General features: G+C 39.4%; 1 protein-coding gene across 14 annotated transcripts in view; it reads left to right on the forward strand.

Moving 5' to 3' along the window:
* Positions 1 to 18,110, forward strand: part of SP100 (SP100 nuclear antigen) — an 89,134-nt gene that overhangs the window by 60,798 nt on the left and 10,226 nt on the right. For all 14 annotated transcript variants that reach the window (XM_044380891.3, XM_026491735.4, XM_044380883.3 and 11 more), the window contains 5 exons: positions 5,122 to 5,166; positions 10,187 to 10,258; positions 12,781 to 12,828; positions 14,394 to 14,498; positions 16,510 to 16,652. In XM_044380891.3, the coding sequence (XP_044236826.2) occupies positions 5,122 to 5,166; positions 10,187 to 10,258; positions 12,781 to 12,828; positions 14,394 to 14,498; positions 16,510 to 16,652 (413 nt within the window). The remainder of the gene's footprint in view (positions 1 to 5,121; positions 5,167 to 10,186; positions 10,259 to 12,780; positions 12,829 to 14,393; positions 14,499 to 16,509; positions 16,653 to 18,110) is intronic.

Below are 18,110 nucleotides of genomic sequence, written 5' to 3' on the forward strand. Positions count from 1 at the left end.
CAGATAAAAGACTGGTATCCAAGATCTACAAAGAACTTCTCAAACTCAACACGCGAGAAACAAATAAACAAATCATAAAATGGGCAGAAGATATGAACAGACACTTTTCCAATGATGACATACAAATGGCTGACACATGAAAAAATGTTCAAAATCATTAGCCATCAGGGAAATTCAAATCAAAACCACACTAAGATACTACCTTACGCCAGTTAGAATGGCAAAAATTGACAAGGCAAGAAACAACAGTTGCTGGAGAGGATATGGAGAAAGGGGATCCCTCCTACATTGTTGGTGGGAATGCAAGTTGGTACAGCCACTCTGGAAAACAGTGTGGAGGTCCCTTAAAAAGTTAAAAATTGAGCTACCCTATGACCCAGCCATTGCACTACTGGGTATTTACCCCAAAGATACAGACATCGTGAAGAGAAGGGCCATATGCACCCCAATGTTCATAGCAGCATTGGCCACAATAGCTAAATTGTGGAAGGAACTGAGATGCCCTTCAACAGATGACTGGATTAAGAAGTTGTGGTCCATATATACAATGGAATATTACTCAGCTATCAGAAAGAACGAGTTCTCAACATTTGCTACAACATGGATGGCACTGGAGGAAATAATGCTGAGTGAAATAAGTCAAGCAGAGAAAGACAATTATCATATCATTTCTCTCATCTATGGAACATAAGAACTAGGAAGATCGATAGGGGAAGAAAGGGATAAAGAAAGGGGGGGGTAATCAGAAGGGGGAATGAAGCATGAGAGACTATGGACTCTGAGAAACAAACTGAGGGCTTCAGAGGGGAGAGGGGTGGGGGAATGGGATAGACCGGTGATGGGTAGTAAGGAGGGCACGTATTGCATGGTGCACTGGGTGTTATACGCAACTAATGAATCATTGAACTTTACATCAGAAACCAGGGATGTACTGTATGTTGACTAACATAATATAATAAAAAAACATTTAAAAAAAAAACTGGGAGACTTATCAGTTCCAGCTATTTAGGGAAATTTCTTTCCAGTCATTAGCTGACCACTAAACTGAGCTGAAACTTCAGGGGCCACATGCCAAAACACACAGACTTTACAGAATTAGTTCAGAAAAAAAAAATCACCAAATAAGCAACAAAACCAACAGGAATAACAACCAACAGCAATAACAACAAACTTTGGGGAAAGTGGGATATCTGATCTCCAGAGTTACCACATAATATTTAAGATGTTAGGTCTTTAAGAAAAAATTACTCGACATGCAAAAAAAACAACCAAGTGTGGCTCCGTACTCAGGAAACATAGAAACTGTACCTGAGGAAGACCAGACACTGGAATTCCTAGACAAAGACTTTAAATCAGCTGTTTTAAACATGTTTAATAAAGCCATGTGTAAAGAAGTAAGAAAATGATTTCTCACCAAAAAGCAAATATCAACAAAGAAATTATTTAAAAAGGACCAAATATAAATTCTGAGAATGAAAAGTACAATATTTGAGAAAAAAAGAGAAAAGTATAATATTTGAAATAAAAAGCAATGAAAAAAAATGATGGACTCTGAAAACACATTGCTTGTGTGCTCATATGTACCTATCCACATGTATGTACATATACAGCCAATTTTCATTATTCGGAGTAGATATGTTCTATAAAGTCACCCCAAACACAGAAGTTGCTAATTTTGAACCATTGCTTCTAGAGGAAGTACAGGGTTATGTTCCTGTGAGCCTTGGCCACAACATACTAGTCAATATATACCTTTGTATTTTTGAGAGTGCTTCTATTTAAAGATATCTTGCTTAATATATATGTTAATTCATAAATGTTGAACTCATAGCCAACGGCACTAGAATGCATGCCTGGAAAAGCTTATCTAACACACAGATTTTCTCCATAAGGCACATCACAACCTTTTCAGGATATGAGATAAGACATCAGCATGAGAACACGACCTTTAGGAACGTGACATAGCCCATCAGCACTACTGCCATTTTAAACAACAAATAGGAGCACTAAATGAATGTGCCATCAGTGACGAATGATCCACGGCTCTGCCCATGTCTATGAATGACCATAAAAGTGCCATGAGTATTGATTTGAGGGTTAAAGATAAATTTTTGTAAGTGGGTGAGTTCACAGATATGGAATCCGTGAATAATGAAGACTGACCGTATGCATGTATTTTTTATTTTTCCTGAAATTAGTGTTTTTTTAAATTAGATAATCTATAGGTTCTCATAGGAAATATTTTCATTATTGTTATGTGCTAGACAGTCTGAAATTTGCATTTCTTTCCTCTTTGCCCCCAAGTGGGAAGAAATCTACATTCTCTATTTTTTGGACATGGAGTTGAATATGAATTAATCATTTTAATCTTGTTAAATGTATTAATTGGGCCTCCTCATTTTGTGTACTTGACCTCTTATGGACTAAGGGAGGTAAAAATAAAGTTGCTACTAGGAGTAGTTGCTACCTATTTTTCATTGTATCTCCCGTAATTACTACTGGCTTAAAACTTTTGGGCCTGAATTACATTTCCTTTGATATTCAGACCTGACTCCCGGTTTCTTTTTGTTGATGTATGCTGAATATACTTTTGTTTATACATTTATTTTCAACATTTGTAAAATATCTTTTTCCATGAGTCTTCTGTATAGAATTAAAAGTTGGAGTTTAGGGGCACCTGGGTGGCTTAGTTGAGGAAGCATCTGCCTTTGGCTCAGGTAATGATCCCAGGGTCCTGGGATCGAGCCCCACACCAGGCTACTTGCTCAGTGGGGAGTCTGCTTCTTCCTCTACCTGCTGCTCCCCCTGCTTGTGTGCTCTCTCTCTGACAAATAAATTTAAAAATCTAAAAAAAGTTGGAGTTTACTCTGTAATTCAATCTCAAAATCTTTATTTAAATAAGTGAGTTACATCCATTTACTTTTATTGATAGGACCAAAATGCATGGTCCTGTTTCTGTCATCTTAATTTATATTATATATTCTAGTGTCTTGGATATTGAAAATGTCGACACTCCACATTCTGTCTTCTATGCATTTCTGTGCATGTGTGTACTTCTGACAGGAAGGTTTGCATTTCTGTTCCAGTGGTTGCAGTTGGGTACATGGCTACCTAGCTAGACTAAACCTCTCAATCCTCCCTGTGGCTAGCCCTGGCCTTGTGACTAAGTTCTGGCCAGTGGCCTCTGAGCTGAAGAAATGTGAGCCACTTCTGGGTCTTCCCCTTAAAAAAAAATGAATGGTTGACTTATACTCATTTCTCATATTTTCATTGGTTGGGAGTAAGTATATATTTCTGATATTTAGAAATGTTTGTATTTTTGTTCTAGCGATGATTACTCTTAGAATTACTTTTATATACTCTCTCTTTAGATGGTACCCATTAATTTCCTACACCTAAAATTAATAAATTTCACGTGTCCTATTCCTCTGCCCACTCTTTCCTCTCCCACCCAAGTGTAGATCATAATGTTACTTTTTTCATTTTTTGTGTCAAATAGTTTCTTTAAATTTTAATTCCTGTGTGGTTAACATACAGTGTTATGTTAGTTTCAGGTGTACAATATAGTGATTCAACAATGCTGTATGCTACTCAGTGCTCATCACGATAAGTGTGCTCATAGTCCCCTTCACCTAATTCACCCATCCCCCTCATCCACATCCTCCTTGGTAACCATCAGTTTGTTGCCTGTACTTAAGAGTCTGTTTTGGGGTTGTCTCTTTTTTTTTTCTTTGTTCATTTGTTTTGTTTCTTAAATTCCACAAATGAGTGAAATCATATGGTATTTGTCTTTGATTTATTTCACTTAGCATTATACTCTCTAGATCCATCAAGATGTTACCTTTATGTGGGTCTTTCAGCTCTTAAATGTGCTTGATATTACTCCTTGATTTGTCCAAATAACATGCTGTGGGTCCAACAGACAATGATCTTGCTCTACCACCCATATTTCCCCCTTCCTCACACTTTTTTGGTTATTATACCATTTCTCTATTGTCAGAGCATGTATGTTTAACATCCAGGCATGTCACCTCGTCTCCACTTTTATTTTAATCCTTTTTGCCAAAATTTTTCCAGTCTTGCCTTGGTGTGCTGAGGTGGGTCCTCAAGGAGTTTTCTCAATAATTACTCATAGGAACAACATTCCCAGAATTTTCCTGTTCAAAAGTATTTGCTTTTATTTTTATATGTGAAAAACAATTTACTCACTATTTCGAGAAGCAACTTGTAGATTTTTCTCCACTTTCCCGTGGCATTAGGTGTTATTGTAGAAAATTCTACAGCCAGTAAGATCCCCCTCCCTTGAAAAGGACTTGACATTTTTTATCTAGACTGCCCATTCCATTCTTTCTATATTTTTAAAGTCCAGTCAATCTGCTGGAATATATCTCAGCGTTGATGGTTTGGAGTCAATTTTTTATGCTATAGGGTGAAAATAAATGTACTTCAGTATATTTAATTTTTTGTTATATCTCAGAAACTTTTTTCTTGAATTTATCTCGAAGTGCTTCTATTATTTTGATTTTCTTCTTTTGGAAATATGCTGACTTTTTCACTATCTTCCATTGATTATTTTCTTTCTAATCTTTCTTAATTGTTCTGAACTTCCTAGTTCCTTTTTTATAAATCTATATCCTTCACTTTAATTTCTAAAACATCTAATCTCTTTTATCCCTTGTATATTTGTCTTCATTTCTCCGATGGTTTTTTTTTTTCCTACTTCATACTTAAGTTCTTGCTGTTATAAACATGGATTATAACTTCAGCTTTTCAAGTCAAACCCCTAAATTCCAGGACATATACTTGTGATTTCTGAAATCTACTTTTCCTTGACCTTTCTAACACTCCCCCCTCTTCTCTGTCAGTTCCTGCCTGGTTTCAGTTGCCTTTTGCATTTTCTTTATTGTGAATGAGAAAACCTTATGTAAATAGGTAAAAATATACTGTAAATAACTAGCATAAATGTAGGTTGCTTTTGTTCCTGTGTTTGTTTTCAGTGTGATGACAGCCAAGATGATGTGTTGGTAGCTGGGGACTTAGCACTAAAAAAAAATGGAATGAAGACTTTAAAACACTTGAAGTTTACTGACACGTAAAGCTTATTTTCTTTTCTGTTTGAAGGAAGAAAGAGAAGATATACACGTAGGAACAGCAGTCACCAAAGAGGTAAAAGTCTGAGAATTTGCACCTGTGCACTTACTGCAGACCCGATCGTCCTCCCAGACCCATCTTTGCTGCACCCCTGAAATCTCCAACAGGCTTCATAAATAATGAATTGTTTAGAGTACAGGCTAAGTTGTAACAAAGAGAGCCCGAAATACAATGGCTTCAACCATATAATTTATTTCTCTTTCATCAAACAGTCCAGAAATGGAAGGAAAAACTGCCTTTCTCAACACAGTTTCCCTGAGTCCAAAAAAGCTAGTCTGGTTGCCATTGTCTCCCAACCAGTGGGAATGGGGAAAATGGACAGGGAAATCACCTATCGATTTCTTTTCATGGAAAGTTCCAGAGTCTTCTCACTTCCTATTGCCCAAAACTTGGTCACTTGGCCAGAGCTAGCTGCCAGTGAGGCCAAGAAATATAATCTGTAGTGAGGCAGCTATGGATTCAGCTGTAACTCTATTCCTAAGGAAGAAAGAGAATGATTTTGAGGGCCAAGTAGCAATCTGCCTACTTGCCTTTCACGTTTTCATCCAAAGTCACTGACTTCTTCACATTTGGAGGAAAACTCAGACTATTGGTTCAAACCTGGCCTCTTGCCACCTAAGACCCTTGGCAAGAATGGGAGCTGGAACCTGGATGTAGCATGCAGCCACGAGGCCAGAGACAAACTCGCTCTGAGTGGGAAAAAAGGGACCAGGAGAAAATGTTAGAAAGGTTTGTTGTAACTAATGAACACAGCCCTCAACATAACAAGGAGAAACACACAGAGGAAACTTAAACGAATTAAGCAGAAGCTAGAGTCCTGGTATCATATCAGATCTAAGCCTGGGACACAGTTACTTAAACCAAACTCAAGCAGTACCTGTGCCATATTGTGTCCATGCAGCAGACAATGAAAAAGATGAGTGATGCTTCATTCTCGGCACCCGGTTCTCCAGTTGTTATTTCCATTGTGTTCCTCATTTTCCTCCTCTCGTTGACTCCTTTCTTTTCCCCTTCCCTCTCCCGTTCTACTTGTTCCTTTTGTAGACTTTCTTTCTTTTTGTTCATTCTTTAACATCATGTCATATGAAATACCGCTACTAAATTTATATGGCTCTCAGAGTTGGCTGGACGTTTTCTTGTGGAGTCAAAACATATGTGGATACATTTTGTTTCCTTTCCATTTCTTCTGATTATTTGTCATCTTATCATTTTATATATACGCACACACATATATATAATACAACAGAGCTCCTCCTACTTTATATATATGTATTACACACATATTTATGTGAATAATATAAATAAAATTTAAACATATAATATAAATAAATATATACGCATATTTCTAGCATCTCTAGCCTTTTATCTCTGTATTTGCCTGTATCATTTTAGTTATTTCTTAGGCTATACTTACCCAGGTCCAAGATTTTGTTCCTCTGAGTTTTTGTGAAACCTGTCTTACCTGCTTTGTTAAAATGTTGGAATTGGTAGTTTAAGCACAAATCACTTTTGTTCCTTCTACTTCCTTTTCCAAACTGTTCTCTGAAACAGTTCACTTCCTGCCCCAAGATGAAGTCTTAGGTAAGCCCTGGAGCTGTGCTAGTCCCTTTTGGCAGCAGTGATATTCTCATTCAATATTAAAAAGCCTGAGCTGATATAATATTACAACTGGAAAATATGCAGTGAGGAAGTTGGGTGAGACTAGCCTCTTCTCTTGTCTAACCCTACTCTTTTAGCTAGTTCAAGCTGTGGAAGAGGGAGAGAAAGAAGTAAGAAGCAGGAATAGCCTTCTTATGGGCTTCACATCTCCCACATATGGAGGAGGCGTGAGACATGTCTGTGGGTTCTTTAAAAACCCCTCTTTAGAAAGAATCTCTCCATGGAAGTTCTCTAAGGCAGGAGCTCCAGCTGATTGCCTCCCACACCCCTGCCAGGGTCATCTTGTCATTCAAATCATCTTTCCGGACAGAATATCTTTCAAGAAAAGCTAACTGAGCTCCTCCCTTTTCCAGAGAAGCCCATGAGAATCGTGCCTTCATGGTCCTACTGTCAGTGGGTGTGTAGCTGGTTCCGCATACAGTCACCATCTCTAGACTTGTTATATTCCCTATGCTACAATTTCTGTGCCTGTGACTTATTCATTCTATAACTAGAAGCCTGTATCTGCCACTCTCCTCCACCCATTTTGCTCTTCCCCCACCTCCTCCTCTCTGGCATCAGTTTGTTCTCTGTATTTATGGATCTGTTTCTGCTTTTTGTTTGTTTGTTTATTCATTTGTTTTATTTCTTCTGTTTCACATATAAGTAGAATTATATGGTGTTTGTCTTTTTCTGACTTATTTCATTTAGCATAACACCTTCTAAGTCCATCCAGGTTGTCACAAATGGCAAGATGTTATCCTTTTTTATGACTGAGTAATATTCCATCACACACACACACACACACACACACACACACACACACATCTCCTTTATCCATTCATCTATCAATGAACACTTCAATTGCTTCCATATTTTGGCTATTGTAAATAATGCTGCAATAAACATAGGAATGCATAAATCTTTTGAATTCGTATTTTGCTTTCTTTGGGTAAATACCCAGTAATGGAATGACTGGATCATATGGTATTTCTATTTTTAATTTTTTGAGGAACCTCCCTACTGTTTTCCACTGTGGCTGCACTAATTTACATTTCTACCAACAGTGCCCAAGGGTGCTTTTTTCTCCACATCCTAACCAACACTTTTTATTTCTTGTCCTTTTGATTCTAGCTATTCTGACAGGTGTAAGGTGACATCTCATTGTGGTTTGAATTTGCATTCCCTGTTGATACACGATATTGAACATCTTTTCATGTATCTGTTGGCCATCTGTATGTTTTCTTTGGAAAAAATGTCTATTCACATCCTTCACCCATTTTTAACCAATTTTTTAAATGTTGAATTATATAAGCCCTCTATGTATTTTGGATATTTACCCCTTATTAGATATATCATTTGTGAATATTTTCTCTCATTCAGTAGGTTGCCTTTTCATTTTGTTGATGTTTTCCTTCACTGTGCAAAAGCTTTTGTTTTGGTGTCATCCCAACAGTTTCTTTTGCTTTTATTTCCCTTGCCTGAGGAGCCAGATTCAGAAAAATGTTCCTGAGGCTGATGTCAAAGAGATTACTGCCTGTCTTTTCTTCTAGGAATTTTATGTTTTCAGGTCTCACATTTAGGTCTTTAATCCATTTTGAGTTTACTTTTGTATACAGTGTAAGAAAGTGGTCCGGTTTCATTCCTTTACATGTAGCTGTCCAGCTTTCCCAGCACCATTAGTTGAAGAGGCTGTCTTTTCCTCATTGTATTTTCTTTCCTCCTTTGCCATAAGTTAATTGACCATATAAATGTGAGTTTACTTCTGGGCTCTCTATTCTGTTCCATTGATCTGTATGTCGGTTTCTTTGCCAATACCATACTGTTTTGATTACTACAGCTTTGTAATATATTTTGAAATCTAGGGGTGTAATGCCTCTAGCTTTGTTGTTTTTTCTCAAGATTCCTTTGGCTATTTGGGGTCTTTTGTGGTTCCATATAAATTCTAGTATTATTTATTCTAGTTCTGTGAAAAAAATGTTGTTGGTATTTTCATAGAGATTGATTTTTATCCTTCATTCTGTTGATGTGGTGTGTCACATTGATTGATTAGCAAATATTGAATCATCCTTGCATTTCTAGAATAAATTCCATTTTGTCATAGTGAGTGATCCTTTTAATGTATTGTTGAATGCTGTTTGCTAATATTTTGTTAAGGATTTTTGCATCTATGTTCATCAGGGATACTGGCCTGTAGTTCTCTTTCTTTTCTTTTCTTTTCTTTTCTTTTCTTTTCTTTTCTTTTCTTTCTTTCTTTCTTTCTTTCTTTTTTTTTTTTTGTAGTCTTCCTCTGGTTTTGGTATCAGGGTAATGCTGATCTCATAGAATGTATCTGGAAGCTTTTCTTCCTCTTCTATTTTTTTGGAATAGTTTGAGAAGAACAGGCATTAACTCTTCTCTAAATGTGTGGTAGAATTCACCTGTGAAGCTATCTGGTCCTGGACTTCTGACTGTTGGGAGTTTTTTGATTGTCAATTCAATTTCACTACTAGTAATTGGTCTGTCTGGATTTTCTATTACTTCCTAATTTGATTTTGGAAGATTGTATGTTTCTAAGAATTTATCCATTTCTTGTAGGTTGTCCAATGTGTTAGCATATCATTTTTCATAGCATTCTCTTTTATCCTTTGCATTTCTGTGGTGTTGGTTCTTACTTCTCTGTTTTCATTTCTGATTTTGTTTTCTCTCTCTTTTTTTTCTTGATGAGTCTGGCTGAAGGTTTATTAATTTTGTTTATCTTTTTTAAATTTTTTATTATGTTATGTTAGTCACCATACAGTACATCATTAGTTTTTGATGTAGTGTTCCATGATTCATTGTTTGTGTATAACACCCAGTGCTCCATGCAATACGTGCCCTCCTTAATACCCAATCCCTCCTCCCCCTCCCCCCTGAAACCCTCAGCTTGTTTCCCAGAGTCCATAGTCTCTCGTGGTTCATTCCTCCTTCTGTTTACCCCCCTTCATTCTTCCCTTCCTTCTCCTACCGAGCTCCCTGCTATTCCTTATGTTCCATATCTTTTCAAAGAACTAGCTCTTTGTTTCGTTGGTATTTTCTATTGTTTTTGTTTTGTTTCTATTTCATTTATTTCTGGTCTGATCTTTATTATTTCTTTCCTTCTACTAATCTTGGGCTTTATTTGTTCTTTTTCTAGTTCCATTAGATGTAAGATTAGATTATGTATTTGATATTTTTCTTGTTTCTTGAGGTATTTCTGTATCACTATAAATTTCCCTCTTAGAACTGCTTTTGCTGTGTCCCAAGGATTTGGGACTGTTGTGTTTTCATTTTCATTTGTTTCTATGCATTTATTTATTTCTTCTTTGATTTCTTCACTGACCTATTGGCTGTTTAGTAGCATGTCAGCGTCATCATTTTTATATTTTTGCTTTCTCAGTGAAAAGGAGAAACAGACGTAGAAGCCAAACTCTGAATAAAAGAATGCTACAGAACAGAGGCAAACCAAAAGGTAAAAAGAAAAAAAATTATTTTAAATTTTAATTTAAAGAAAGTATACATTTTCCATTTTCAGTAACTAAACGTCTAAATTCTCATGCTTTATTCTATGCTTTTAGTAACAAACCTCCTTCCCTATTGCTTTATGTAGCTGTACCATTGAGAAATATATCAGATTTAGTCAACTTCCAAAATGTGATAGGGAGAAAAAGATGATGACACCACAAAAAAGTAGTTTGGTGATGAGTCTGCAACCAGAACCTGGGGCGCAAGTGTCCCTGCAGTGCTGCCTCTGCTGAACTGATCGTTTTCAGGGCTGGAAGTAGTTGTAGCCCATGAAACGCTGTGTAATTCACAAGTCCTTCCTCGTGTCCCATGACCTTGAGGAATCTTGTGGACTCGAGAGTGTCACTTTACCTCTTCAGCCTCAGTTTACTCATCTATAAAGTAAGACAAATGATAAAAGCTTGACTGCCCTGCAAGGCCCGTGTCAGCCTCGTTTAGAGCTTCATAGCCTGTGGTTTTCATGAAAGGAGAATCTAGCTCACACACTAGTCCCAAGAGGATTTAAACAGAGGGAAACTGAGAGCAAGAGAATGTATGTTTGGCAATAATGGCTACTGCTCAACAGATTCAGATTATAGCCAGGGCTAGGGTTTAAGTTTGGCCACCTCATGGGAAAGGAAAGGACAGAGAGCAAGGAGAAGGCAGAGAGAGCACAGGTGTCTTCTCATGGGACAGTGGGCCTTGACTCTTGCAGGAAAAGAGAGGGGTGGAGGGGAAGGAGGGAGGGAGAATGAGCCAAAACTGGCTAGTTTTCGTGGGTATATCTACCACTTCAGCACTATGAGTGACAGGAGAGGGCTGTTCCACAGACAGTCACACTTGTGTAGATGACTTTTTGCCCCTAATATCCATACTAACTACCGTACTTGGCACAATCCTATTCTTTGGAGTTCATCAATGTAGAGCAATTTTTAAAGAAAGCTCTTTTGTAAAATACTACTATTTGTATCTATTTATTTGCAGTCTACATGTTCCCTATTTTACATGTCTTAAGTCTTTAGTATCAATAGCCATGCTTATGATTCTTTTATGCAGGTTTGGGAATCCCTCCTCTCAGTGTACCTCCATCATATCTTGATAATCTTCCTCAGGGTAATACTTTGTAGGGTAGAACATGCTTGACCTTGGGAGGTGATTCCTCTCAGAGTAAGAATCATCAATAAATATCTCATGGACCCATTTTTATCTTGATGAAATTTTAAAAACCCTTTGGGTAATTGTTATAACAAAGGCCCCACAAATGAAGGCTTTTTGTACTTGGTTGAAGAAAAAATTCCTTTCCAGCCTCATCTGATCATAATCTGTTTAAAGGAAAGACCAGTTATGGTTGCGTATCTGGAGGAGATTTTCTCCTGGGACCTGAACTACCCAAATTAGGACCCCAGGAGGCCAGCCATGGGCACAGACCTTTAGAAAGAAATAACATCCAGTGTGTGTCCCTGACCTCAACATTCAAACATTTGAATAATGGCAGACCCAAACATGCACATGGACATGACTCACTCTTTTTTGGGATACAATCAACCTATGAATCAGACACTATGTTCTTCTGGGACATTTTTTCAATCAACCCTTTGTGCTATCTCTAACCCTATGCCTTTTAGAACTTAGGCATCAGTTTCTATATGTTCCCCTTCATTGAGTTAGTTTTGACCTCCTTGCTCATTTGTGCCACCACTTCCAGCACAAATATCTTCTTTCAGGTTTAGGGTTTGGGGCAGCTACCTGACCTGTAGAATCCACCATGAAATCTCCCTTGAAACCTTGTATCATTGCCTTTTGTCTCTGTCTCTTTATTAAAGGAAATCTTCAGCACCTTCATTTAATCTGTATTTTTTCCTGTGAGCATTGATTTTCTCATTCGTAAAATGAGGATAGTATTAGTTCCTGTTTGATAGTTTTTCTAAGGATGAAGTAAGTTAATGAGGCAAAGTCTAAAGCTAGTTTTTGACACACAAGAAGCACTCCATAGATGTCTAACTTCACTATTCTTCTCACCTCAGTTGCTTTGGAAATCTACAAAACACTGTTTCAAATTTATTTGGAGATAATAGTAAAAGAAATATAGGATGAATCTCAGCTAAGTATCATCTTTGTAACAAAGTCTAGGCTAGGGTTCAGCAAACTATGGTCCACAAGACAAATCCAGCCCTCTGACTGTAAATAACGTTCTATTGGAACACAGCCACATCTTTTCATTTCCATATTATTTACGGATTCTTTCATAATACAACAGCAGATCTGAGTAGTCACAACAGCAATTATGTACCTTAAGTATTTACTATCTGGCGATTTATAGGAAAAAGTTACTGACCCCTGATTCATTCTCACATCTGCTATTTTTCTTGAAGTGCTAGACAGTCTTCTGAAAAGTTACATTTGAATGGTGTTTTTGTAAAAAAAAAAAAAACTATTTGCAATGTAATGTTATAAACAAGTGATATTTGTGTTCTTTTCTTACTTTCTCAGGGAGAAAAAGAGTCAAAACCGGATCTTTGAGAGGAGGCAGAAAAAGAGGTAAAAGGAAGGAAATAATATACTTTTAATAATTAAGTATATTATTAAATAATAATTTTATACTCTATTTTGAGTGATCAATCAGTTTTCTTTTCTTTTTTTTTTTTAAGATTTTATTTATTTATGTGACAGAGAGACAGCCAGCGAGAAAGGGAACACAGCAGGGGGGGTGGGAGAGGAAGAAGCAGGCTCCCAGCGGAGGAGCCCGATATGGGACTCGATCCCGGAACGCTGGGATCACGCCCTGAGCCGAAGGCAGACGCTTAACAACTGTGCTACCCAGGCGCCCCTCAGTTTTCTTAATTGGCTTTTAGAGCAAGTAACAAATGTTAGGATATTCATTGGCCTTGGTTAATTTCAACAACAAGACAAGATGGTATAATACCCACTCCCTTGATTAGCCAGTTATTCTGAGACCCCAGGCCTCCTTGGACCTGTAAAGGGCTTCTTTGACTATACTGATAACTTCTGAGGAAAGAAATACAAAGAAAAAAATATAAAGGTATGACTCTCATGATATTTAGCTGACCCTTCTCTTGCCCACATAGCCACAGGCTGTTCGTTAAGAGGGACCCTGGGTGGTAATACAAGACCTGTGTCCTAATTCCCCAACTTCCTTTGGTTGTGTGACTTTGGATTATCATTTGGGGGAGGGGTTGCCTCAATTTCCTTCTCTGTAAATGGGTTGGTGGCAGGTAAATTAGACTGAGTAACCTTCTAGGCCCACCCCGGCTCTAACAGAACCAACTCTGGATGGACCATGGCCATCCACCCTTCCCATTCCATAGAGAAGCCCCAGCATGTGTCTTTAATGAACCCCCCCCCCAATGTTGGTCAGAAGGGTAGAAGCAGATGTTCCTGCTTCCAAAGTTCATTTTTTTAATGTTTTTTTTAATGTTTTTTTATTATATTATGTTAGTCACCATACAGTACATCCCCGGTTTCCGATGTAAAGTTCGATGATTCCTTAGTTGCGCATTCATTTTAAGACTTGCAACACCTGCTTCAGATCCCAATGGCCCCACCCAAAAGATGCGCAGAGGTCCTCTCCCTGAGTAATTTGCAGTTCTAGCACACTCTACCCTGAGTTTCTCTTTCAGCCACAGAGAAAGCTCACATGAAGGAGAATGCAACAAGCACAGAGCAAGGAGAGAAGAGAGACACTGCCTCTGCTAGGTGCCCCGTTGCAATCTTGCTTTCTGTCCCTCAGCCTGATTCCACAAGTGGAGAGACAAAACTAAAAGTTGAGGTTTTATCTCCAGCTACATAACTTCAAAGCAATAATATGATAGGAGGAAAATCATTGCACAATGGGGAGTTGTGGTCAACAAACTTGGAGGTTCAGACACCTCCACACAAAGATTTTAATGTAGGGTTTTGAAGAATGACATTATCTTTGTACTCCTAATCTACCATGGAAGAAAGACCTAGAAGGGTAATGAGTTCATGGGGGAAACCCTCCCATACATTTTAGATTATAAAAGAAAGATCTCAAGACAGATGAGGTCAAAACAGTGCACAGTTGTAGAGAAAGATGGAATGAAAAAAATAATGCTTCTTTCCAGGTCCAAGAATTCCCAGAGATATACATATGAATTTTTCCCATCCGCAACTTCCTGTGACCTGTGGAGAGGCAACGGGGACTTTACATAAGGAGAAAATGAAACAAGGTGGGTTTCATGATCTTCTATGCTTTTCAACTGGAAAATACCCATGTGAATAATATATTATTCAGGGGGTAGGCGCCTGTGTTGAGAGTCTCCCAAGACCATTCCTAGGTTTGGTGATTCACTAGGAGGACTCGTAGGGCTCAGCAGATAGTGAACTCATGGTGATGGTTCATTAGATTGAAAGGATACAAAGCAAAATCAAGGAAGGAAAAGACACACAGGACAAATTCCAAAGGAAACCAGGTGCCAGTGTCCAAGAGTCTCTCCCCGCAGAGTCACACAGGACACACTCAATTCTCTAGCAGTGAGTTGAGCAACATGTGTGAAATGCCGTCACCCAGAGAGGCTGCCTCCAGCCTTGGGAGTACAGGTTTTTATCAGGGGTTAGTCACGTAGGTGTCCTCTGCCTAGCACATGCCAAAATTCCAGACTCCCAGAAGGCAAGCAGGTGTTTGGCGTAGACCATTTACATTGTTTATATAAACAGCTTAGGACAGTGAGACACTCTTTTAAGTTCTGGGAATGGTGGAACCCCTCCCCAAATCTAAGTTCCCCAATGCCAGCCAAGAGCCAACCTTGCAAGCAGACCTTTCTAAAGATAGCAGCCTCCCATCTGACCCATTAGCTCTTTTCTGCACAGCATCCCAGATAGGCTAGAGGAAAGACGGCACTTCCACACTTAAAAATTAATAAACATAATAGGACATCTCTCCTTTCCCCATAGAAAATGTTCACAGGATGCCTGTCCAGCACCCAATGCGAGACCAAGTACTTCAATATCAGAGTGGAATATGTACACATTTGGGAAATCTGGTGACAACTTTCACAGCCCCATTCCCCTTAACATCTGTACAGCCTTGTGCTAACGATGAGGAGCACAGGATTTAGAATCAGAGGACCTGGAGTCAAGTTCCACTGATACCACGAGTGTCTGTTCCATCTGGGCCACATGCCTAGTCTCTCTCATCCTGAACTTCCTCCCGTACAAAATGGGAATAATAATAAAACTTAACCTTGACACGTTATTATGAGGGGGAATAATGAGATGACAGATATGAAATACTTTGCAAATCATAATTGTTAAAGGACAGTACAAATGTCCATCTGTCATAATCGATACCCCCTTCCCCAAATACAGTTCTTTATTTTTTTTATTTTTTTGATAATAATATTTTTTTATTATGTTATGTTAGTCACCATGCAGTACATCCCTGGTTTTTGATGTAAAGTTCCATGATTCATCAGTTGCGTATAACACAGTTCTTTAGGCACCAAAAAGTATCAATGTTTGCCCTGTGACCATATTGCAGATGTGTAATTTAACTTTTCCCACTTGATGACATTTCCAAAATCACTTTTACCATTAAGTAGCTATGAGTCCAAAATATGAGAAATAATTTTTTTGAAAGAGGGGGAAGGGGCAGAGGGAGAGGGAGAGAGAATCCCAAGCAGACTCCATGCCCAGTGCGGATCCAATGTGGGGCTCTATCTCACGACCCTGAGATCCTGACCTGAGCCAAAATCAAGAGTCAGATGCTCAACTGACTGAGCCATTCAGGTGCCCCCAAAATATGAGAAATAATTGATTGCCATTAGCTGGATGACCAACGTTGTACAAGAGGAGGCAGATGTGGCTGTGATGACGCTGCCACGTGGCCACCTGTGTGGCCTCGTCTGCCCCCTCTGAAACTCAGCCTGGCTCTCAGAGAAGGGGAGGAAAAGAATCCTGCTCATTCATCTTCAGAGCATTCAACTTTTTCTCTTTTGAATATAGTGAAATACTTTTTAAAAATAAATGTTGGTGCTGATTATTGTCCTCATTGCACAGAGATCAAAGACCTGTGTGCACAGGACAGGAAGTGCCCTCCTGCCCTTGCCTTCTGGGCTGCTCATGGGTTCTCTTGCTGTAGATTCTGAGCCCAGGACAGGTGGCCCAGGTCCATGCTGGAGGCCACATTCTGGGGGAGGGGAGGGGGGTGCTCCCTGGCAACTCTTTGTTTTGGTCTCACAGGAACCTCAGAGAAGTGTATAGAGGCTATGAATGGAAAGTGGCTCACCCTCAGGGAATTCGAAGTTGAAGGAAACCGCTCACGATCCAAGAACTGGAAGATGAGCGTGAGATGTGGCGGATTCCCCCTAAAAGATCTGATTAAGGTATCCCAATGACAAACGGCTTAAATTCACCAGCTCCAAGCATTAGCAGAATATCCCAGTGTCCAGAAAACTGTCCTGATGCCCTTGCCCAGGTCACAATACATGTGTCACTTACTAACATTGCACTCAGAAGCATCTGGGCTGCTTTATATTAGAGCTTAATCCTCTAAATGCATGAGCTCTTATCCTTTTGAACGTAGGACAGTAAATTGTGGCCCTGATGGGTCCATGAATAATCGCCACTGTGTAATGTGGTCACAGGGAAGTAATTTAAATGGGTGGTGGGGGTCTTAGACTTTGGAGGCTAGAGGAAGGAGTCTGGACCCTTCCTTTAATCACGGAGGGATCATGGGAGGGTTTTGAGTTAGGGACTGACTCACACAGGTGAAACACTGCTTTAGAAGTATTAATCTGATCAGTGAATGCAAGATGGGTTGGAGGGTGGAGTGCTGGCAGCCATGAAGGCTTCACATGACCTCCACAGCCTCTGTGCCTGATCCAGTCCTCCCAGCCTGCAAGGCCCAGCTCAGACAGCACACTCTCCCTACACTTGTTTCCTGTGGCTGCTCTAACCAGTCTCTACAACTTGGCTTAAAACCATACAAATCCATTATCTAAACAGTTCTGGAGGCTAGAAGTCTGAAATCAGTTTCACTGGGTTCAAGTCAAGGTGTCGGCAGGGCTGGTTCTTTCTGGAGCCTTCCAGGGAGAATTTGTTCCTTGCCTTTTTCAGCTTCTGGAAGCTGCCTGCGTTCCTTGGCTTGAGGCCGTTCCTCGCATCACTCCAATGTTGTGTTCTGTCATTACATCTCCTACTCCTCACTCTGACCCTCCTGCCTCCCTGGCAAAAGGATGCTGGTCATTACGTTGGCCCCACACAGATAATCAGAATGATCTCCCCATTGCAAGATCCTTAATTTAATTACAACTGCAAAGTCCTTTTTACCACTTAAGTTAACATATTCAGAGGTCTGGGGTTTGGGATCTGACCATCTTGGGGGGCCATTATTCAGCCTACCATACTCACCCATCTCTGGATCCCAAAATACTCTAGGAGAGCACAGTTTACATTTCATCATCCTTACTCATCCTACTTGTCTCCCCAAAGTCCTAGACACATTTGTGTGCCCAGGGCCACTGATGGGGCCTGCCCCCTGCCCATCACTCCGCAGGTGTGTGCCAGTGGAGCGGCGTGGCAGGCGAGGTATAGAGACACAAGCTAGAGGGTTCTGGGGGGTGGAAAGAAAGCAGTGGGTATAGAAGATATTGTGAAGGAAAACCTGGCAAGGCTATGAGGAAAGCAAGAGAGGATGCAGTTTTTAAAGCTTAACTTAAATCTGAGTCTGGGTAAGAGAGAGGAGTGTGTTACAGATTTGGAGAGGGACATTATTTTCCATGAAGACACCTTGAATTTGCTTTGACGGGAGGACGTATCTGGAGGGCAGCTGGAAATACCAA

The sequence above is a fragment of the Ursus arctos genome, unplaced genomic scaffold, assembly GCF_023065955.2.
Source record: "Ursus arctos isolate Adak ecotype North America unplaced genomic scaffold, UrsArc2.0 scaffold_1, whole genome shotgun sequence".
Lineage (NCBI taxonomy): Eukaryota > Metazoa > Chordata > Mammalia > Carnivora > Ursidae > Ursus > Ursus arctos.